General features: G+C 35.8%; 1 protein-coding gene and 1 long non-coding RNA gene across 2 annotated transcripts in view; one reads left to right on the top strand and one right to left on the bottom strand.

The window, feature by feature from the left end:
* RIT2 (Ras like without CAAX 2) overlaps positions 1-13,217 on the top strand; it is a 381,183-nt gene extending 367,966 nt beyond the window's left edge. The window contains exon 5 of the mRNA XM_059410052.1: positions 12,721-13,217. Within this exon, the coding sequence (XP_059266035.1) occupies positions 12,721-12,948 (228 nt within the window). The 3' untranslated portion in view covers positions 12,949-13,217. The remainder of the gene's footprint in view (positions 1-12,720) is intronic.
* Positions 1-25,185, bottom strand: part of LOC132023937 (uncharacterized) — a 229,596-nt gene that overhangs the window by 28,785 nt on the left and 175,626 nt on the right. The window contains exon 3 of the long non-coding RNA XR_009406099.1: positions 20,853-20,933. This is a non-coding gene — a long non-coding RNA (uncharacterized LOC132023937). The remainder of the gene's footprint in view (positions 1-20,852; positions 20,934-25,185) is intronic.

Here is a 25,185-nt window from a genome sequence, read left to right as displayed (position 1 = left end):
ATACTGATGAAGAGAGAATTTTAAAAGCAGCAAAAGAAGACCATTATATATAAGGGAAATCCAATATGGCTAACAACTGATTTTTCAGCAGAAAATCTGCAGGCCAGAAGAGAGGAACATGATATATTCAAAGTGATAAAAGGAAAAATCTGCAACCAAGAATACTCTATCCAGTAAGGATATCATTCAAATTAGAAAGAGGGTTAGAGTTTCTCAAAGAAATGAAAGGTAAAGGGGTTCATGACCACTAAACCAGCAATGTTAAAGGGACATACTGAACATAAAACAAAGACCACAAATACGAATAAGAAAAGTGGAAAACACAAAAGCAGTAAAAGTAAGCATATCTGTAAAAATTAGTCAAGGGATTCATAGAATGAAAGGACATAAAATATGATACCATATGCTTAAATCATGACAGGGAGAGAAGTAAAGAATGGGTTGAAACTTAAGTGACCATCAACTTAATACAGACTGCTACATGCAAAACATGTTATATACAAACCTAATGACTACCATAACTCAAAAGATATGAATCCAAGTATATCACTAAAGAAAACCAACAAACCTTGAAAGAGAGCAAGAAAAGGTCAGAGAAGAACTATACCACAAAACAAGTACCAAAATGACAATACACAGCAATAATTACTTTGCGATTTACACCCGAAAATAATATAATGATGTATATTGACTAACAAATTAAAAAAAAAAAAAAACTTAAAAAAATATAAAATAAAAACTTTTAAAAAATATAAAATAAAAGGGTGGGGGGCTGTGTGGCTCAAGCAATTAGCAGCTGCCTTTAGCTCAGGTCATGATCCCAGGTTCCTGGGATTGAGCCCCCCATCAAGCCCCTGGCTCAGCAGGAAGCATGCTTCTCCCTTGCTTGCCATTCCCCCTGCTTGTGCTTACTTTCTCTCTCTCTCTCACTCAGTGTCAAATGAATAAATAAAATCTTTAAGAAAAAAAAAAGGAGGGAGAAAAATAATTATTTTGAATGTATTAGCCCAAATGCTCCAATCAAAAGATAGAAGGCGACACAATGGATTAAAAATAAAAACCCATCTATATGCTATCTACAAGAGACCCACTTCAGAGCTAAAGCCACCAGTATATTGAAAGTGAGGGAATGGAGAAACATCTATCATGCAAACAGACGTCAAAAGAAAGCTGGGGACAATCATCGGACAAAATAGGCTATAACAGACAAATGAAGGACACTAAGTAAGAGTAAAGGGGATAATCCAATAAGACAACAGACAATTATATTTATATTCTCAACATGGAAGCACCCAAATACTTAAAACAGCTAATGACAAACATAAAGGAACTAACTGATAGCAATACAATAATGGTAGGTGACTTTAATACCCCATTTATATTGTTTGGCAGATATCCAAACAAGAAATGAACCCGGAAACACTGGCTTTGAAGGACACATGGGATCAGATAGATTTAACAAACCTATTCAAACATTCCATCCTAAAACGGGATACACATTCAAGTGCAGAGAGAACATTCTCCAGAATAGATCACATAATAGATTAGGCTGAAAAATAATTCTTAACAAAATAAAGAAAGACTGAAGTCATACCATTCACCATCCATCTTTTCTGATCACAACACTATGATCCTATAAATCCTCCATAAGAAAAAACTGGGATATAGCACAAATACATGGACATTAAAAACATGCTACTCAACAAAGAATGGGTTAATCTGGAAATAAAAATTGGATATCAAAAAATACATGAAGACAAATGAAAATAAAATAACAATCCACAATCTTTAGGACGCAACAAAAGCCGTTCTAAGAGGAAAGTTTAAAGGACCACTCAAGAAGCAGAAAAATCTCACACAACTTAATCTTATACCAAAAGAAGCTTGCAAAAGAACAACAAAAAATCTAAAACTTAGCAGAAGGAATGACACAGTAAAGATTAGAGTAGAAATAAATGACAAACTGAAACAAAAAAAAAACAACAGAATACATCAATGAAACCGGGATGTGTTTCTTGGAAAAGATCAACAAAATTGATAAGCTCTAGCCAGACTCCTCCAAACAACAAACAAACAAACAAACCAGAGAGGACTCAGAAAAAAAACCACAAATGAAAGAGGAGAGAGGTAGCAACAAATACCAGAGAAATACAGTTGTTTAAGAGAATATTATAAAAAGTTTATGACAATAAATTGAACAACATAGAAGAAATGGGTTAGATTCCTAGAAACATACAACCTACCAAAACCAAAACAGTAAGAAATAGAAAATTTGAACAAACTGATTACCAGCAATTGTAATCGAAATACTCCCAACAAACAGAAGTCCATGACCAGAGCTTCACAGGGGAAATTCTACCAAACATCTCAAAAAGAGCTAATACCTATTCTTCTCAAACTATTCCAAAAAATAGAAGAGGAAGGAAAATTTCCAAATCTATTCTATGAGGCCAGCATTATTCTGATACCAAAACCAGATAAAGGCACCACTAAAAAAAAACTACATCAACTATGATGAACATCGATGTAGAAATCCTCAACAAAATACTAGCAAACCAAATCTAAAAATACATTTAAAAAGTCACTCATTATGATTAAGTCAGATTATTCCTGGGATACAATGTATGGTTCAATATTTTCATATCAACCAACATGATATGTCAATAAAAGAAAGATAAAAACCCTATGGTCACTTCAATAGATACAGAAAAAGCATTTGACAGAATAAAACATCCAACCATGATAAAAAAAAAATTCCCTCAAAAATGCAGGTTTAGGGGGGCGCCTGGGTGGCTCAGTGGTTAGGCCGCTGCCTTCGGCTCCGGTCGTGGTCTCAGGGTCCTGGGATCGGGTCCCGCATCGGGCTCTCTGCTCAGCGGGGAGCCTGCTTCCTCCTCTCTCTCTCTCTGCCTGCCTCTCTGCCTACTTGTGATTTCTCTCTGTCAAATAAATAAATAAAATCTTAAAAAAAAATGCAGGTTTAGGGAGAACATAACTCAACACAATAAAGGCCACACATGAAAACCAATAGCTAACAACATACAACATACAGCTTTTCCTGTAAAGTTAGAAAAAAGACAAGGGTGTCCACTCTCACTACTTTCATTCAGCTTCATACTGGAATTCTTTTTATTTTTTTTAAAGATTTTATTTATTTATTTGACAGAGAGAAATCACAAGTAGATGGAGAGGCAGGCAGAGAGAGAGACAGGGAAGCAGGCTCCCTGCTGAGCAGAGAGCCCGATGCAGGACTCGATCCCAGGACCCTGAGATCATGACCTGAGCCGAAGGCAGCGGCTTAACCCACTGAGCCACCCAGGCACCCCCTTCATACTGGAATTCTTAACACCAATTAAACAACAGAAAGAAATAAATGTATCCAAATTGGTAAAGAAGTAAAACTTCCACATTTTGCAGATGACATGATATTTTATATAGAAAACCTGAAAGACTCAACCAAAAAACTACTAGAACAGATAAATGAATTTGGTAAACTTGCAGGATAAAAAATCAGTGTACTGATATCTTATGCATTTCTGTATACCAATAATGAATCAACAGAAAGAGAAAATAAGAGAGCAATTGCATTTATAGTTGCACCAAAAATAATAAAGTGTACCTAGAAATAAACTTAACCAAAGAGGTGAAAGACCTTACTCTGCAACTATAAAACACTGATGGAAAGAACTGAAGACAACACAAAGAAATGGAAAGGCATTCCATGCTCATGGATTGGAATAACAAATATTTTTTAAATGGCTATACTACCCAAAGCAATCTACATTTTTAATGCAATCCTTATCAAAATATCAACAGCATTTTTCACAAAAACAAACAAGCCTAAAGTTTATATGAAACCACAAAAGCCTAGAGTAGGCAAAGCAATCTTGAGAAAGAACAAAACTGGAGGCATTACAATTCCAAATTTCTAGTTATATTACAAAGCTATAGTAATCAAAATAGTAAAGTACTGGCACAAAAAGAGACATATAGATCAATAGAACAGAATAGAAAGCCCAGAAATAAACACACAATTATACAGCCAATTAATCTTTGCAAAGGAGGCAAGAGTATGCAGTGGGAAAGTCTTTTCAACAAATGGTGTTGGGGAAAACCAGACAGCAACATGAGAAAGAATGAAACTGTACACAAAAACAAACTAAAAATGAATTAAAGACCTAAATCTGAGACTTAAAACCATAAAAATCCTAGAAGAGAACACAGGCAGGAATTTTTCTGACACTGGCCGCAGCAATTTTTTATCTTTTTGCTAAAAAGATAGCAAACCTATCTTTTTCTAATAGGTCTCCTGAGGTGTGAGAAATTAAAGCAAAAATAAACAATTGGGACTACATTAAAATAATAATAATAAAAAAAAGAACTTCTGCTTAGCAAAGGAAACAGCCAAGAAAACTAAAAGAAAACCTACTGAATGAGAGAAAATATTTATAAATGACATATCTGATAAAGGATTAGGATCTATATGAAAAACTGATGCAACTGAACACCCAAAAAGCAAATAATCCAATTAAAAATGGGGAAAAGACATAAACAGACATTTCTCCAAAGAAGATATCTGATAGTCAACAGGCACATGAAAAGATGCTCCACATCACTCATCATCAGGGAAATGCATATAAAAACTACAATGAGGTATCACCTCACACCTGTCAGAATGGCTTAAAAAAAAAAAAATCAGGAAACAACAAATGTTGATAAGGATGTGGAGAAAAGGAACCCTTGGGCACTGTTGATGGAAATGCAAACTGGTGCAGCCACTGTGGAAAACAGTATGGAGGTTCCTCAAAAAACTAAAAACAGAACTACTCTACAATCCAATAATCATACTACTAGATATTGACCCAGAGAATACAAAAACACTGATTTGAAGGGATATATGCACCCCTATGTTTATTGCAACGTTATTTCCCATAGCCAAACTATGCAAGCAGCCCAAGTGTCCATCAATACACAGATGGATAAAGAAGCAGTTGTGTGTGTGTGTGTGTGTGTGTGTGTGTGTGTGTGTACATACTTACAATGGAATATTATTCAGCCATAAAAAAGAATTCAATTTTTAAAAAATTAAATCTCACCATTTGCAGCAACGGGCATGGAGCCAGAGAGTATAATGCTAAGCCAAACATATCAAATACCATACGATTTCACTCATATGTGGAATTTAAGAAACAAAACATTCAAAGGGAAGTAAGAGACAAACTAAGAAACAGACTTATAATTATGGAGAATAACTGATGGTTATCAGAGGTGAGATGGGTGAGGGAATGGGTGAAATAGATGAATTAAGAGTACACCTGATGAGAACTGAGTAACGTACAGAATGGTTGAATCACTATACTGTGTACCTGAAATTAATATAACATTGTATACTGGAATGAAAATCAAAAATAAAAAGGAGGAGTTTCTCCTATGTCAGTGACTGCAGCTGAGGATGGGAAATTCTTGCCAGTGCTTTGCTGTGTTTTGGTTTTCCCTGCAAGTAGTTTATGCACTTAGCTTTAAATGGAAGATATGTGTAAAAAAAAAAAAAAAAAAAGGAATAACTTGTAGGGGTGCCTGGGTGGCAGAGTCGGTTAAGCGTCTGACTCTTGGTATCAGCTCATGTCATGATCTCATAGTCATGAGGTTCAGACTCACACCAGGATCCACACATAACACAGAATCTGCTTGGAATTCTCTCTCCTTCTCCCTCTATCCCTCCCACTGGTGCTTGCTCTTTTTCTCTAAGATAAATAAATCTTTAAAAAGAGTAACTTGCCGATTAAAAAAGCAAACAAATCTAAAACACTTTCATTGGAGCTTGTCAAGGAAATCGGCAAGGCTACTCATATTGTTAAAACTGATCAAAATCAATTACACAACTAAACAAAATGAAACTGAACAATCTAAGTTTGGGCAACTTTTCCTTCTTATTTTATTAACAAATAAAATGTTTTGGTTCCAAATCTGCAAGAGACTGATTCCTGTTACCTTGATGATGTAGGCTCTATAATGAAAATAACTATCTTTATGGGCAAGAATCAAGTGAAACACAGGAAAGCATTAAAAAATATAAACAAGTCCCAAAGAGTTTATTCTGTATCCTGAATGTTTTAACAGCACCTGGTAGACTGAATCATAAAGATAGTACCCTTGCAGAGCTTCTCTTGGAAGAGCCAGACTCAACTTTCTGCCAATCTCTCCTCATTCAAAGTTAGCAAATATAGCAAAGCAGCATCAGACTTTCCCTCTATGCTACTAAGAATTATACAGGTTACTAGACGACCACCATCACCCTGCGTACCTTTACAACAAAGACCAATGAAGCTCCTGAAGTCAGCAAATTGTTGGGACTGGAACTCTAATTGACCAGCATGCTTGCCACTTCCCACCAGCAGCTGGGCCAGGACCAGAACAGGCTGTGCTTGCCATCATGCCCCTGGGGTCTCTTCAACCCCCCATGCAGCTGTGGCTGTGCTCTAATGCCTCTTCGGGCAGATGGGAAATGGCATTTCAGGGAGTACCTGGCACATTACACAGTGATCTTCCTTGGTGAAAAAGGTCACATCTATTAAAAAGATGACTCCCTTGGGTTATTGAAATTTTCTATTGTATAAAACATTTTTCTTTAATCCCTTTTTTTCTGCCAATACTTTCTAAGGCCTGCAGGTGGCACGTTTAATCACAAAGTCCCCATCCTTGCAATTGAGGGGCAATTGGATCTGCATTAATTGGTCCTTCCCTGACCCCCAAATAATCTTTCTACAATATTATTTTTCTCTTTGTTTTTAAAATTTTCTTTTTCTCTAAATGCGATATAAAATGTTCTGTGCCACTGGTTTGTAATTTAATAATAATCCCAAATTATAAAACCTCAGATCAGAATAACCAATTACATATATGTGGAATACTGGCAGAGGGAACTGGAAAGACTCCAGAGAAACAGTGAGGATTGGAAACAATACTTGATGGAAGAGAATAGAACTTGATGGTTGTTTTACTTAATTAGGGATGTGACCTTGAGCCATTTGCTTAACCATTTTTGGACCTGAAACTCCTAATTTGGGGGGAAAAAAAATTCCCATCTAATACTGTGCTTCTTTCTTAGCAGATACTGTATAGCATGGATGAATATTTTTCATTTAAAAATACTTAATTTTACTTAAACTTTGGATAGCTAAGATATAATACATTGGATGAATATGTTACATACCCCTGTTTTAAAGCCTAATATAGAAACTGTTACTTCTTGTTATGTTACTCTGATTCTGAACCACTCAGAACCATTAGTGGACTAAAAATTATTCCCAGAGATACTGTTGAAATATTTATAGCCTTTGAACAGACCAAAATTATTAAGCATAAGCCCAGAATCCATAAAACTTAATTTTTTGAACTTTTTTTATTACATGTTTGGACTCAAGTTCTTGCATTGAATATATAGTATATTGATATATTGACCCCAACATCCAATGTAGAGATGAAAGATTATGGTGTTTGTCAACATGGTGTGAGATAAAATTTATTGAAACATGGGAATTTTAAGGTATGCTTTTACTTTAATATTTTTATTTAAAAATAAAAACCTTTGGTGATTGATCTAGTAAGAGTTCTCCAGGAGTTATAGAAGAGAGCGGGTATTTTACTAAGTTTAATTTCCTTTTGGATTTTATTATAACGAATGTGAAAATTACTGAGTTGTAACATGGAATTAATATTCTGATAATGAGTCTAAGAATATATACAACTACATTCCATGCTTTGAAATAGAAGGATTTACCAAAGCAATGAGGAGCTACAGAGTTAAAAATACTTCATCTTGCTACAGTAAGAAGCAGTTATGTCATCTGTTATTTGCTTATGTGACTTCAGTATGAATCTTTGGATGAAATTTTTCTAATTTTTTTCATATTAAGATTATTACATTGGAATTTTAACTGCATTTTGAGGTTTCCAATAATGTGTAATACATTTTTATAATTAGGAAACATTTCATAAACATGTTTGTATAAAGAGATTTTTCAAATGTGTAAGAAAGAAATATACGATCAAAGACTTCAACCCCCTTCTACTTCTTTTCTTTTCAAAGAAAAATTACCTTCCTGTGCTGGTAGAAATAATCTCCATACCTTAAGGATAATCCAAAATGGTGATGACTCAGTGTCAGAGAACCACTGAATGGATCTTCCAAACCTTGATTTGGAATCCTACCCAATAGTATATCAAGCTCCCATATATTTCATCATCTTGTTTTTAGATTCCCCACTGCACTGTATTGGTCTTTCTAGCCCTTAACTAGAAACTAGCTAGACTGCTATACATATACAGAGAACTGTAGTAGGATGACTCCAATGCCATTGTCACTGGTTTTCTCTCTACCTCCTCCTTACTAGAATTATTTCTTTCCTGTCTTTACCTTTATTCTTTCCTATGAATTTTACTATCTCTGTATAACAATCTATGTTTCAAAAGATTTCAGGATTTGAATGTACTTTTTATTGAAATTACAAATTATTTTGAGATGATTTGTAATCTTTATGGTATTGAACCTTCCCGCTAGAAACTTAAGTCCATAATGTTATCTGATTTCAGAAATCTACAATACAAAATTTTTAATGTATTTTGCAAAATATGTCCAGACCCGATTCATTTTGTGGCAAGCCATGATCTGATGTGATTTGAGACTTTACCTATCCTATTTACAGTGAGTGTTGAAACATTTAGGTATAGAAATACTTCTGAACTTGAGGAAATGGTGATGCTCTAAATTCAGAAGGGGTACTTCCAATTATATGGTACATCTGTTTTTTCCATTGATGCACCACATACAAAAAGTACACAAATTATAAGTATATACAATTTGTAAATTATCCCACAGTGAACGCACTTGAAACCACTATAGATCAACGAAGATAACAAAAAGCACTCAGAAGACGCCCTTGTGTTACCTCCCAAAGGAAGGTAAACTAGTTTTCTTGTGTTACAACTTTCTAAAAGTATAATTGTGTTACATATTACTATAACAAGGAGAAAAATTAGACATTGGGTATATGGGAAATATCTGTACTATCTTTGCCACATTTCTAGCAATCTAAAATTATCCTAGTTTATTAAAAATGTTTCACAGAAAAAAAAATGTTTTATAGGTCTAAGTTCTGTCACTAAACACTACTATGTTTATGAAATTTACCTCAATTACATATAACAATATTTGATTCATTTGCACTGAACAGTATTCCATGCTATTCATATTCAACAGATTATCAAATTCACTTATTTGTATTGCTTTTAGTTTATGGTAATCTGTGATAATACTGATAGGAACTATTTTGTACAAATCTTTTGGTACTTATATCCACACATATCCATCAGAGAAGGTTTAGGTTATAGAGACTGAATTGTAGAAAAGTCTTAATTACATATTTAATTCCTGTGTTATATATAAAAAATATATAAAATATATATCAATAAATAAAATAAACAAAAATAAAAATAAATAAATAAATAAATAAATAAAATAATAGATTTTCTATTTCTTCTTGTGTAAAGTTCTGTTAAGTTTTGTTTTCGGAATTTATCCTTCATCTAACTTGTCAGACTTCTTGACACAAATATCAGATTCCCTAATTACCTTTTTTAAGATTGTAGGACCTGTACTTATATCTACTTGTCATTCTTGATATAGTCTATTTGTACACTTTCCCACCTTTAACCTTGTCTTGCCTGGGCTCTATCAATTTAACTTCTTCACATTTAGTTTTCTCCACTGCATGATTATTTTCTTTTTCATTTATTTCTGTCTTTATCATTCTTTCCGTCTGCTTTTTTTGGTCTAACTTGCTGATTTCTGGGGTAACTTTGGGGTTGATACATTGGTCATGAAATTTGAGTGTTTCCACTTTGATGCTTCATGGTGTTTTGAAACTTGCTTTAAAGCTTAGCATGAAGTCAATTTATAAATGCTTCAGGTTCATTTGAAGAAAATGTGAATTTTTCAGTTGTTGGACATAGCCATCTTATCTATCTAAATTAGATAAAATGTGGTGTTTTGTTCAAATCTTCTACCTCCTTCTTGACTTATCTATGTATTCTTTCAATTGATGTGAAAGAATGGTTACAATTTCTCACTGTGATTCTGGATTTTAGTTCTGTTAGCTTATTAAATGAGGCTATTATTTTTGGTACATACAAATGTGGTATCATCATGATAGAGTCCTCTTTTTAAGTAACTTTTAACTATCTACTTTGTCTGATACTGTATCAATATAATGCCTTTTTTTGTATTAATTTCCATCCAAATTTCACTCTTTCTATTTTTTTTTTTTTTTTTTTTTTTTTAGAAAATGAGGTCTCCTTGCTACAAAAAAACACAATAGTTCTGAACCTCTTTCTATATTCTTATATGTAAGGTGTTTCAACTACAAGCATTTAAAAAATTGGTCTCACAATGTTTGTCTTTTTTTAACTGGATAGTGTGCTGCACTTACATGTAAATTTTGGTTTTGGTAGATTCTATTTCTTCACAATTCCTTGGGAGCTGAGTACACATCCTGCTTCATTGACTTAAGGTTTCTCCATTTGTCTTTTGACCTTTGAGATGTAGGTAAAATTATCTCTGCCTCTTGTCCACTGCTCTGTCAGGGGAACGTCCTATCCCAGATAAGATGGGTTCTTTGAACCTGAGTCTCAGAATAAGATAAGGAGAGACAAACCAAATCCCAGCTAAGAGCCTGAAGCTGAACTGACACAGTCTGCCCTCAAGTTGCTGATAAGCAGTAAGAGCAGGAAACACTTCTGCAAGCCAGAGGGATTTTGAGGCTATTTATGTGTGTGTATGTGTATGTGTGTGTGCATTGTAATGAAAGGTGATTAATCTAGGAAATCTACTAGAAATGTGGTGTTGCTATAAAAAAACACCAAATGTAAGTCCATTACCTTCTGAGTTGGGAAAATTGTTACAGGAGACTGAAAAATAAATGGCAACTCATGGTATACAGGGTCAAAATATTTGGTAAGACTGTCACCTGTGATTCCTTGGAAATCAGACAAGTTAATAAATGTATGACTTTGCTGGTAAGACAGAATCTTAATAATTTTAGCTTGTTGCTTATATCTGCATTTCTTTAGTCACTAAAAGATAGAAATGAGCTCAGAAAAGAACCGGTGTGTTTGCCAGCAGGAATGAAAGCCCTTAGTGAAGTTTTTAAAGACGAGAAAGGACCTGGCTTTGAAATCAGAGGTCATTTTATATCCCAGCTCAACCATTTATTACAGCATGATGTATCAGTTAAGAACAAGTGGTTTCTGTTTTGGTTACAAACAACCCCAAAATGTCATCGGCTTTCAGCTGATGTTTAAGCTTTAAGCTGATGAACAAATTCTTTAGTTATGGCTGGGGAATATGCCTACCCTGGTGAATTGGGTACTCTACTCTCCATCGTCCTGGTCACAGACACTCAAGTGTACAGGCTGATGGAGTCCCCAGTTCACCATACGCTTTCATTTGACAGGAAAAAGGAACATATAAATACATACACATGTGAGTGACTTCAATAAATTGACCAGAATGGATGAGGAGGCTATCGGAACATATCTAGTCAAAGCAGCCTTATTCCTGCTTTCTTCGAGGCAGTGTGAATATCTAGCTAATGGGAATGCTAATCGAGCTAATGGAAATAATCAAGCTAATGGGAATGCTAAAGTTTGAGCAGGATTATTAGCACCCAGTACAGTGTCATATAATCTCCTGTTTAAATATTTGTGCATCACTTAAATCTGTAACTTAATTCATACTTTCTAAATCTAGGTGCTTTTATTAATCTTCCTTTCTCCTCTAGTAGTGACTCAGGTACCAGGTACTGTAGTGGAGATTAAATAGATGTTAAGGCATAGTTCCTGACCTCAGTTGGTTTATCATCCCTAGAGGATCCACTGCAATAACATGCACCACAGCCTGGTTTCGTGCCACAAAACTTGTGTAGCACTCTAACCGTGCTCTGAAGTGCTTAGCTACAGACATAATGGTGGTGTTTAGCTTTTGTTTCTCAAGTTCATGGCAACTTCATTCTGGCTTATTCTTAACTTAAAGCTCTGGACTATATTTAACAACAGTAGTTATAAAGCTTTCAATATTTATTCAGCAACATTATCTGTAAAAGGTGCATCAGATACATTAACAAAAAGCCTTGGAAGTAGGTGTCATTATTCTAGATTACAAGAGAGAAACCTGAGGCCAAAAAGGTTAAAAAAGTTATGCAAGTTTGCGAAACTCAAAAGTGAAAGAGCTGAAACTTAGAAACCAAGCCGCTTTACTCTAAAGCCATGGTTTTGACCACTGTGCCATGTTACTTTTTTTGAAGTCTGGAGAATTAATTTTTAATTAGTTCTTATCGGTTGCCTTTTTAGAGATCCTGATTTCTCATTTGTCCATCAAGTTTAGAAATTCTAGAGATTTTCCTTTCTACCAAATTCTCATTAGTATAACAAATTCTATTTTATATATATACATATATTATATATATATATACATTATACATTTAAATATATACATATATACATTTATATATATAATGTATATGTGTGTATATATAATATATACAGATATACATTTATATGTGTATATATATAAATAATATGCCCACAGTCCTGATAGAGAACATTGTTTTTGACTTAAGCATCTTTCCTTTTCTCTCTTTTTACTATCATTTACTTTTCCTTTAGGTCTCTACAGAAGAGGGCTGGAGTCTGGCCAGGGAATATAACTGTGCTTTTTTTGAGACCTCTGCGGCCCTCAGATTCTGCATTGATGATGCCTTTCACGGTCTAGTGAGGGAAATCCGCAAGAAGGAGTCCATGCCATCCTTGATGGAAAAGAAACTGAAGAGAAAAGACAGCCTGTGGAAGAAGTTAAAAAGCTCACTGAAGAAGAAGAAAGAAAACATGACATGATATCCTTGCTTCTAACTCCCTTATTCTCTCTCTGAATTTTATCGGTCGGACAATTCCAGATGTTGCATTCTGCTTCAGTATTGTCTGTCTGTCTCTCCCTTTCTCTTTAAATATCTGCCTATAGGTAAAAGCAAGATCTGCATAACTGTACCTCTTGAGATAGTTTTGTTTTGCCCTTAACAGTTGGATGGATTTTGTCAATCAGCTGGATATGCTGTTTAAGTTTTTACAATATATTACTAAATAAAATTGACATTCCAATTGCCTCATTTCCCTTTAAAGAGTCTAGCTTCATTTGGTATGCTGTCTGGTTATAGAGGAAATTCAAAATTGCAGACAGAATGATAAAAGGCTCAGGGGATCTGCCTTTGCCTGATAAGCCTCTGATTGTTTGCATTTCAGGAATCTCAGTAAATAATGAAGAAGCTCAAGAAACAATTCAGAGCAGGAGTCTGCAGCCCTGTCTCTCCTTAACTGTAGAAGTCTTGGTGCTTTTTTGTGAAGATAAACCTTAGAAGAATTATTAATAATAGGAACCAATTGTGGGTCATTGGAGGGCTGAAAGGAAATATCCCCATATTTGCAGTGCTCTGCCCTGTTAGGCTTTGGCCAAATTATCACAGTGAAGTCTCTGAGCTATGGCAAAAGGACATTGTCTTTGTAGCAGGCAGAGGGAGGCTAATAGGAACTTGGTGGCTCTGATATTCACAAAAAGATAACCTGCTTCCTCTCAGTGGGAGTCCCTCCTAGGATTTCTTCACCTACATTGGGAACAACCACCTGCAGGGCAAGAAGCTTGTTGATCCAGAGACCCTATATTCTCCTTATGTTGCTATAATTTCCTATCTCTTCCTACTAAAACCATGAAACACCCCCAGTTAGAGCTCTCTTTTTCTTCTTTTTTTACAAAAGATCATCACAAGAAATGAAATGGTCTATTCACTCATTGGTCCCACTGTGATTGGGTTTTTTCAAATTCATGCTTAGAAAGTACCTTACCTGAACAGTTCTGAATGTTTAACAGACAAAGTGTTAAATAATAGACAGTTAAATATGAGATGGAATCCATCCAACCAGTCTTTATGGGTTGGAGATAGTTTTTAATCACAAATCAGAGAAAAAAAGAAAAAGGGGCATAGTTATGCAATGTGTGAACATGTATTCTTTTGTTCACAATGTCCCTAGAACTTGTTAATCTCTGAAAATGCAGGAATGACTCAAGGTAGTTTAACATATAGCTGGAAAACTCACTTATCTGAAAAACAGTGGAATTAGACATTATGAGATGAGAGGACACATTTTACATAGTAACATAGATACAACTGGAAGGAATTAAGAGATCATAGATTTTCAACAGATGGACTAAAATTTCAGCCTTTTGGAATAGTGTACTTGTGGGTCCTTTTATTGCTTGGAACCAGGGCCTTTGTCAAAACCACAGGAACTTCATTGCTCCTGCTCCTATGCACTAGGCATGCAATTAAATGCTGCCAAGTATCTCCCTTTTGAGTTTTCTCAACCTCCATATTCTATGGTGTAGGACACAAAGTAATCAGTTTTTCCCATTCTATAGCATCCTGCAACCAAATCCACTTCATCTTTTCATTCTCAGGCATTCCTAATTAGGGGAAAAAACAAATTTTAAAAAGAACCCATGAAGATGATATGAAGATATTCTTACAGTTACAGAACTGGTCTTTACTTCCTCCTGTCCTTGGTTCTGAATATTTAATACTCTGCTTTTGTCCTGTTAAAAAGGGGTTAGTGTATTCTTTTCTCCTGGAGCCCCTGACCTTCCAGAACCTTTCCATGTCTGAGAAGACTCTGTGAATACTGGATTCCATCAGAGTCTTCTGTTTGCTAGAAGATTCAATCTAGGAAACATAGTACTTGACACTTAGTTTTATATGATGGAACTACATCGTTGAAAACCTGATGAGTGCTCAATCTATGAATACTAATAGTGTTTGGTTCTTTTCCTAACACAACTCAGTCTTTGTAAATTTTATTACTGTAAGCTATACTGCCTTTGCGTCTAGAGTTTGTATCTCTTTTTTGTTCTTCTCTTTCTTTATATTCCTTTGTGCTAATAAATAATTTATATATTTTAGAAACTTTTAGTGAGGTTAGAAATGGGTAACACTTGCCAACTCCTACCATTTCACTCTACAGAAGGAGGGAGGTCTATAATTTATCACCTGAAGGCTGCATGGATGTGAGATAGTTATTAAAGACAGACTTCAAGCACTGTTTTTAGACCACTGTTTTAGGGCAGAAGGAAATATTCCAGAAGAATAAAACCTAAATATTTCTGCCCAGGGGCTACTGCTTCCCTCTCTTGGCATAAAACCAAAATGCCAAGATCTTGTTTTTGATCATTATCCCTAAAAACTTCCAACCAGACCAAGAAAATCTAAGTTAATCTCAAAAGCTCAGAGAAGAAAACCACAAAGTACCCATGCCTACATTACTAAGGAAATGTCAAGAAACTCTTGAAAAGAAGCATCCATATCCATTATAGATGAATGTGTAATCACCCAACACAATTTATCAAATAGTGACTAAAAGCCTACTATTTACCAAGCACTTTTCTAGACACCACACTCATTTGTGTGTGTGTGTGTGTGTGTGTGTGTGTGTGTGTGTGTTGAGTGAGTTTAGCAAGGCACTTAGGAAACTCTAAATACAATTTTCTACCATCCAGAAATGTATCATCTATCTATTTTTAGATGTTTTTCATTAACTTATCTTGTGGGTCCCCATGGTAAAATAATTCCTCAGGTCAGAGACAATAGCAGTCTAAAATACTGTATTTTGTATTCAGTAGGTACAGGTTGAGCTTGGGAACTTCCATAGAAAATGCCAGTGAGAAAAAACATGGGCACTTGGGTCGAACATTACTCATATCATACTCAGATGTGCAAGGAAAAAATAGTTACATTATTTTTAACTCATCTGTTCTTTCTCAAAAACCCCTGACTAATGGGTAGCTGGGGCAGGGGGTACAAATTTTAATTCAGTGAAGTAATTTAGTGTCAATATGAGGCAATCATTTAAGAAATATCCTTAAATAACACAACCTCTGCATCGTGTACTTTGGTTAGTGTTTGATCATTCAAATTTCTGCCCTGTTTCCTTTCCTTTCCTTTCCAAAACTGCATGTGGGAATAGGGGAAAGGCATGGCTTACATAATCTCATGACAGTAGAACTCCTTCCTCATCTTCTAAGTCCTACAGTATCCTCATCATCCTCTTAATCTTTTTAACCAAGGGACTGCCAAGAAATTGGACAACTTAGAAGAAATGGGTAAGTCCCTAGAAACATATAACCTACCAAAACTAAAGTAGGAAGAAGCAAAATCTGAACAGATTGATAACCAGCATAGAAATTAAATCAGTAATCAAAAAAACTCCCAAAAAACAAAAATCCAGGACCAGATGGCTTCACAGGGGAATACCTATTCTTCTCAAACTATTCCAAAAAATAGAAGAGGAAGGAAAAATTCCAAGTTCATTCTATGAGGCCAGCATTACCCTGATACCAAAACCAGATACAGATACCAAAACAACAACAACAACAACAAAAAACCACAAAAATCCTCAACAAAATATTAGCAAACTGAATCTAATGACACATTTTAAAAAATCATACACCACAATCGACTGGTATTTATTCCTGGGATAAAAGGGTGGTTCAATCATCGCAAAACAATTAACCTGATACATCACATCAATACAAAAAAGGATAAAAACCACATGATCACTTCAATTGATACAAAAAAAAGCACTTGACAAAGTACAACATCCATTCATGATAGAAACTCTCAACAACACAGGTTTAAAAAGAGCATACCTCAATATAATAAAGGTCTTTTTATGAAAAACCCATAGCTAACATCATACTCAATGGTGAAAAACTAAGAGCTGCTTCCTTAAGGTCAGGAACAAGACAAGGATGTCCACTTTCACCACTTTTATTCAACATAGTACTGGAAGTCCCAGCCAGAGCAATCGGACAACATAAAGAAACAAAAATTATAAAATTTGTAAGGAAAAAGTAAAACTCTCACTATTTGCAGATGACATGATACTGTATATAGAAAACCCTAAAGACTCCACCAAAAACTACTAGAACTGGTAAGTGAATTCAGTAAAGTGACAAGATACACAATCAATGTATACGGGTCTAGCCTGATTTTTTTTTAAATTTAATTTAATTTAATTTAATTTTTTTAAATTTTTAATTAATTTTTTATTTTTTATAAACATATATTTTTATCCCCCGGGGTACAGGTCTGTGAATCACCAGGTTTACACACTTCACAGCACTCACCAAAGCACATACCCTCCCCAATGTCCATAATCCCACCCCCTTCTCCCAAACCCCCTCCCCCAGCAACCCTCAGTTTGTTTTGTGAGATTAAGAGTCACCATTTGACATTGACATCTATCTTCTCAATAAATTTTTAACTATAAAATATATTACTGCCGACCAGAGGAAAAATGTTATACATCAGCTCTGTGGAGCTTATTTATCTTGCTTGAAACCTTATGGCCTTTGCTTAGTAGCTTCCCACTGCCCCCTCCCTGTAGTCCCTGGCAACCATCTGATTCTGTTACTGGACTGGTTGACTCTGAGTACATTGAAGGTAGTCAGGTTAGGCCATGGTAAATAGGTGCTTTCTACTGGTATACATGAAATTGTTCTTTGCCTTTGAGTCTCAAGGTCCTTCCCAATACAGTGTCTTTACTCTGACCCCAGGTCTTTTCCAGAGACCTCTACCAGTATCTATGCCACTTTTTGGGATCCCTCTCATGCCACACACAGGCTAGGGGGGACTCTGAAGCACTGCTTCAGTGAAGATTTGGAGCTCTACCCCCCCCCAACCCTATTGAGCTCACATGGGGCTGCCCCAAAGAATCTAGCTTACTCCTAGTATTAATTAGCAAAATGGATATATAATTAAATCAATGGATAGATCAATTAGGATGTGCCATATCAGCTATAAACCCTAAGTGTATCCATGACCATGGGAAATTCAGTTTCTAGCCCAAGTTCTCGAACTTCCTGTCATTGCTCATTCCCATCATGGAGGTTCCCACCATTAGCCAGCCAGAGGGACCTAGGGTATAGGATTAGGAAGAGCATTAAGTATAGGATTAGGTATAGTCCATTTGCTTTTTAGTGTCTCTCTTCCACAAACCATCTGCTGGATGGGGGTAGGCTGCATGCTTTTCTTTTCTCTAAGTTATCCTTCAACAACATGCTGGCAGGCAAAATAAATAAGAAAAGAGAATTTAATAGTCCAAGATGAGAAATGCCTTGTTTATTATAGGTGGCTTCTATTCTTCTTCCGAAGCACCAAAATCTACTGCTTCAAAACACGGAAACACATCAATAAGGAGGTCACATACGTTTTTAAAAAAGCCATGGATCAAGAAAAATTTCAAGATAGAATATACTTTAAAATATTTTAAAACATAACGATCCCCATCACACATGCAGTATCTTGTAATATCTAATGTCTTCTGACCATATTTGTATAAACTGAAGTTGTAGTTCTTCTGGTTTGGGTCTTTATATGATCCTAGGAGATGCCCTAAAACCATACTAGTGTAAATCCTCTGTCAGCTTGCATTTGAACCCTTGTGCTTTGCTTGAGGTTTTCCTATTAGAGTTTCTAAATGGGTTTAGATGACAAAATGTCATCATTTTTTCAGGCCATATATCCACTGTAAATGTAAGCATGAGAAAGTAGAAAATTTCTCATTAACATGTCAACAATATAAATGTATTTGTCATATGATTAGCTGCTATTTTTAAAAGCATAGCAGATGGGCCTACAATGAAGGGACAAAGAACATATGAATTTTTATGAGTGAAGAAGAGCACCTAGACCATGCATCATTTAGAAGATAACAGGACTGTGTAGCCTCCCATACCTGGGAATGAGGGACTCCTAGGATAGAACAATGGAAACAGAGGCCACAAGATGAGAGGATAAAGAGTCGTTGACCACCAAAGCTCAATCAGGGAATAAGCATGTACACAAAACCGACATGGAGAGACTATACCTTACTTTCTTCACCCTTTTTGCTTCAAGTTCCACTCTGCCTCTAATATTCCATTAGAGATTGAGATAACTTGGTGTAACTTTCTGCCTTCAAAATACTGGTATAAATAATTAAATTTTATGGCTAAAAAAGCATAGCAATCAATCAACATTTCAGCTATGTAAAAATGGGTGTAAAGTAATTATCAAGGCATTACCAGAGTAATGATAATACCAGTGTGATATGTATCTAATTCATTTAAATAATTTGTGCCATATGGGGGTGCCTGGTGGCCCAGTGGTTAAGTGTCCAACTCTTGTTTTCAGCTCAGGGTCATGAGACTGAGTACCATGTTGGGCTCCTGACCCAGCAGGGAGTCTGCTTGGCATTCTCTCTCTCATTTTGCCTCTCCCCCCACTCCTGCTCGCTCGCTCTCTCAAATAAATAAATAAATATTTTTAAAAGAAAAAATATATATTCCATAGTAATTAGCCTTTTATCTTGAAAAACTTAAATAAAAATTAATCAATTAAATACTAGTACTTCAAGCAACCATAAAAATCATGATAACCTGGTTCCCTTCTACAGGTGAAGAAACTGAGGTTCAGGGCAAAAAGAATTCTCCAGTCACGTCTCCTCACCCTCATTCTGGTCCTCCATTTTGTGCTCCTCACTTCCTGTTAAGGTCCTGAGAGGACAAGAACCAATATGAAAATGCCTGTCCCTTTAATGTTTTCTTGTCTCTCGAGGACAAAGCAGAGAGATGTGACAACTTCAAGCTTGTGAGGTGTCAGCAACTCCAGACACCAATTTGGTTAGAATAACTTTAGTTATTATATTTTCCATTTTTAGTAAAAATGATCTCAAATGAAGGGAAAAGACTTTTTTTCTGATGTGCCCAGCATGCCACTAAGATCACAACAATAATTTATTCTGTGGACTGTCTCTGTTGCAATTTGGGTATCATTCAGCTTTCTCTAGATGTGTAATTAAAGTCACCTAATAAATTAACTAAAAAAAATATGGTTTCTCGAATAGATCCATAGTGTCTCTTTAAAATCTATGAAATATGAGGACTGTTTACCTCCTTTTCTAAGCTTAGGCTGATAGGACACAGAGAGCAATGCTATTGTAAGTCATCCCTCACGGTAATGCATCTGACAACAGGGGGAGCCTGTCAATTAAGGGGAGTTTACCCAAGATTTAAAATGTATCACTATTGAGAAGTGCTCGACTTACAGCAAGTCAAGTATATATTTATGTGCAGAAGAGGTAAAGAGAGGAATAAAAGCACTTATCAGTGAGCTAACGCCCTGAAGATGTGTGAAAAGCCAAAACAACTATGAATCACAGATGCAAAAGTTCACATCATGCCTAAGTCACACACAGACTTTGTGAGTTTTGCTTCCTCAGGTCCTTCACGTTTCTGAGAGCGGATCAGTTTCCACATAAAATGGGGACGGGAGCAGGACACAAAAAGATGGGTATTCTTTGAATGGCTTATCTTGGTCTTTGGCAGACAGTGCATCATTTATTTTATAGCATATCCTGTGAATTTATTGGTTTTTTTAATAGGTTAGTGATAGAAATTATTTGTATCCTTCCTCCTGTTTGAGAGGAAAGAGGAACCCCATACATGTAAATATAGGGCCAAAAAGACAAACTAAAATGATAGATGAGCTACTAATTCCACTCAACATTCATTTATTCATGTATTCATTCACTTAATATTTTTGAGCTGGTGCTGTATATAGCACACCTTGCTAGACATTCTTTATTAACTTCTCAGTAATTACATAATAAACCAAACCATTCATATACACATTGAAAAATATCTTCTGGGTACTTACTGTGTGTCAGTAGTGCACTAAACTCTGGGGATATAACCATACAAAAAGAGGGATGGCCCTTGGACTCTTGAAGCATATAGTCTAAACAGGAAGAAGAAAGAGAGCAATCAAATATTTAGATTTGTAATTTTAAAATTGGGACGATACCCCATACTAACCCATACTGGAGAGTGAGGGCATGTAAATATCATCCATAACAGGAGACTTTAAGGAGGTGAGGACTTCCCTGAAGACATGCACATTGTTTAGTGGAAGCACCACTTATACTTAGACCAACAGGAGAGGGAGGATGTTAAGGAGTTCCAGTCATCAAGAACAGCATGCGCATCAGCTCCAAGGCAAGTAGGGGTGATTGGTCTGGCAGGGATGGAAAAGAGAAAAGAGGTCTCTGACACGAGGAGATGGGAGGAGAAGTTGGGAACAAGACCATGCCGGTGTGCTCAGGTGAGAGTTATGAATTTGGTCTTTATCCTGAGAAACATGAGAGGCTGTTAAAGGGATTTAAATGGATGAATTATAAATTATTTGCCTTTTAAAATGGTAATTCTGGCTCTGGAGAATAGATTGGAAGGAGAATAGAGTAAAATACCATAGCTCTATTTTATCCGAAATTATGTAATTTAATACCTGTAATTTACTCACAGCTGAATAAAAATTTGAGAAAACGGGTCACTCTGGAAAATGTGATGCTGTCATTTTCATAGCAATGACCATATATTCTTTCCTCCTTTTCACATCGAATTTTACAAAGCCCTTCTCTGAACAGACTAAGGAGTTTATTAAGATAAATAAACTGAATAAAATATATCTTTTCACTTAAATCTAGGAAAGGCTCCTTTCAACTGTATCTAGGAAAGTATGCCTACAGCATGTCACAATTGCAGTGAACATCCTTAGAGGTTCACTAACATGCCGGTTTTCCATACATATGTCTTTTGCCTATTATGATATCTTGATTTCTGCAACCTTTCCCAATTCATTAAGGTCACTTCTTAGAGACTCAGAACACAATTTGTAGAAATTGACTGAGGTTATTTTGTTGTGTTGTGTTTTCTTGTAATTGAGAAGCTAATCAAGCTTGTAGAGATGAAGGAAGTGGGGGAGATGAAGATATCAAACCTCATTAATAGAAACAGGATGTGTTTGCTCAGTACCTGGAGACTCTTGTTATAAAGAAAGATCAGCAAGCCCTAAGAGGTTAGGCCTAAGGAAAATGAATGAGGTGAGGATACATCACATCCGTGAGAAACAAGGGAATAAGGCATCTTTTTTTCCTCAAACTTTTCCTGAGCCTCTAGTTTGACCCTGTTGTTGAGCTCAGTAGAAGGAAGGAAACGGAATAAACACTGTGATCTTTCATTATCGTTCCTGGTTTTATGTTTCTTTTTCTAGTTCTCTAATTTAATGTAAGCTAAATGGGTTTCTATTTTCCAAGAGAGCTTTATCCCTTTGAAACTCTGTAGTAGAACAGAAAACAAAAGTAAACAAGGCACATGACAAAGAACATAGCAGATTCACAAAGTCCAGGTTATTGATCCTCTAAAATGAACCGCTTACTAGGGATGTAGTAAACATGAATTTATAGACAAGTTTGAGGCTTAAAATCTTGGGCTCCTCCTATCCCTTATTTCCATTTCCTTTGTTACCCCTTCTCATTCAGAAAAAGGGGCTGAATCAGATTTTTGTAAATATACTATGGCAGAGAAAAGTAGAGGGTTGGTGTTACCCCTTATCGGTTATTATATAAACACCAATGGTGACCAGTATGAATGTAGAAATTTCAGATAGACACCCTAGGTTCCCATCAAACATGTACTGATTAAAATAAATTTGGGGAGACCTCTGTTTCTAAAATAGGGCATAGACTTACTATTCCCTGATGCTCTCCTATAAATATAATATCCTGGAAATTCTTCATCAGACAATGAAAACGCTGAAAGCAGTAAGAGAAGACTAGCTAGGAATCTCAGGAACTGAGGAACGACCATGGAAGTTCTCAGAGCCTCTCTTTATTATTGCTCACATACTCCCAGACTATGTACTGGAGAGAAAGAAAGAAAAGAGGAATGTGGGGAGGACAGAGAAAGTAAAGCCCTTGGGAAGTCCCAAGCTCTGTTTCATAACTGAGGCCCCAGCAATTGCTCAATCAGCCAGCAACAGCACCAGAAGACAGATCAGAACAGTATAAGCTTCTACCTCACAACCTGGCCTGGCAGCAATTTGATCCACTAGCAGTAGGAAACCCCCCGGCCATCACAGTTCCAGTTTGGAACTCAGGCAATGTGGGTAAAGGATGACCACCACCAGAAGCTATAGCAAAACTTCAAAACACCACAGCCCCCGTGCCACAACTGGGGCCTTAGGGGGCAATCTCATCTGTAAGTGACAGCATCAGCAGAACCCTGTTTATCTGCTCTCTATCTAAAAGCATAGGAGACCCAGACTCAGTAGCTTCTGTCTTCTTGCTTACCCAGAACAGGGACTAGTGACAGAAGGGAAGTGCCTTTAGCCCATGCATATAGCACCAGCAGAGACTGAGTCTGAGCACTACCAGAATAATGAAGCAAAGCAAATTAACATTGCAAGGAATCTGTGAGCTGTCACTGAACGAAAGCCCATAAAAGTAGCACAAAACTAAACACTGTACCTAAGCAACAGAACTATCTGAATTGGAAATTAAGTAGGATCAACAATATCCTATCAAAATGACTACCATATCAGGATATAACAGATACCAAAAATGAAGAAAATCATGATCTGAATAAGAAAAGACAATAAACTGATGCTGATACCATGATGTCTCAGGTGCTGAAATTTTCTGACAAGGATTTGAAAACATCTGTCATAAAAATGCTTCAACAACCAGTTATGAATTCTCCTGAAACAAAGAAAAAGAAACACTAAGCAAGGAAAAAATTTTTAAAAAGAACCAAATAGAAAGTTTAGAAGTAAAAAATAGAGAAATACAACAACTGAAATTAAAAACAAAACAAAACAAAAAAACCTCACTTAGTGACCTCAAAAGTAGAATGGAGATGACAGTGGACAGAATTAGTAAATCTGAAAATAGATCAATAGAATACAACTAATCTAAACAAGTTTTTAGAAGAAGACTGAAACAAAAATGAACAGTCTTCTGTGCAGAGTGAATAAAACCATCAGCAAAACAAAAAAGCAAGCTACTGAATGGGAGAAGGTATTTGCAAACAATATATCCAAAGAAGGTTAATATCCAAAATATTTATAAAAACTTAAGCAACTCAACACTAGAAAAACAAATAATATGATTAAAATTTAAAATGGGCAGAAGATTTAAGTAGGCATTTTTCAAAAAACACAACAGACAAATGAAAAGATGCTCAACATCCCTAATCACCAGGAATATGTAAATTAAAACCATAATGACATACATACCACCTCACATGTGTCAGAATGGCTAGAATCAAAAAGACAGGAAATAACAAGTGTTGGTGAGGACATGGAGAAAAGGGAACCTTTGTGCACTGTTGGTAGAAATGTAAATTGGTATAACCACTGTGGAAAACAGTATGGAGGTTCCTCAAAACATTAAAAATAGGAATACCATATGAACCGGTAATCCCACTACTGGGTATTTACCCAAAGAAAATGGAAACACTAATTCAAATATAACCCCTCTGTTTATTGCAGCATCATTTATAATAGCCAAAATATGGAAGCAACTCCAGTGTCCACCAATAGGTGAATGGATGAAGAAGATGGGGTGTATACACACACACACACACATACACAGGAAAATTATTAGGCCATAAAAAAGATGGTCTAAAAAAAGATGAGATTTTGCCACATTTGGGACAACATGGATGGATTTAGAGGGTACTATGCGAGGTGAAATAAGTCAGACAGAGAAAGATAATACCATATGATAGCACTTATATGTGGAATCTAAGAACAAAAACAAAAACAAAGAAATACAACAATGATAAAAAAAAAAAAAAGAAAAGAAACAGACCCACAAATACAGAGAACAAACTAATGGTTGCCACAGGGAAGAGTGTAGGCACAACAGGCAAAATGGGTGAAGGGGCCTGGGAGGTACTGGCTTCCAGTTATAGAATGAGTAAGTCTTGGGGATGAAAGGCACAGCACAGGGAATATAGTTGATGCTATTATACTAGCCTTGTATTGTGACAGATGGTAGTTATACGTGCGGTGAGCACAGCATAAGGCATAGAGCTGCAGAACCATTATGTTGTGTATCTGAAACTAATGTAACATTGTATGTCAATTACACTCAAAAAAAAAAAAAGAGAGAGAGAGAGAGAAAGAGAGAAAACTGAGCATCAGTATTCTG

This window comes from Mustela nigripes, chromosome 8 (assembly GCF_022355385.1).
Source record: "Mustela nigripes isolate SB6536 chromosome 8, MUSNIG.SB6536, whole genome shotgun sequence".
Taxonomy (NCBI): Eukaryota; Metazoa; Chordata; class Mammalia; order Carnivora; family Mustelidae; genus Mustela; species Mustela nigripes.
This window is presented reverse-complemented; position numbering and strand designations above follow the sequence as displayed.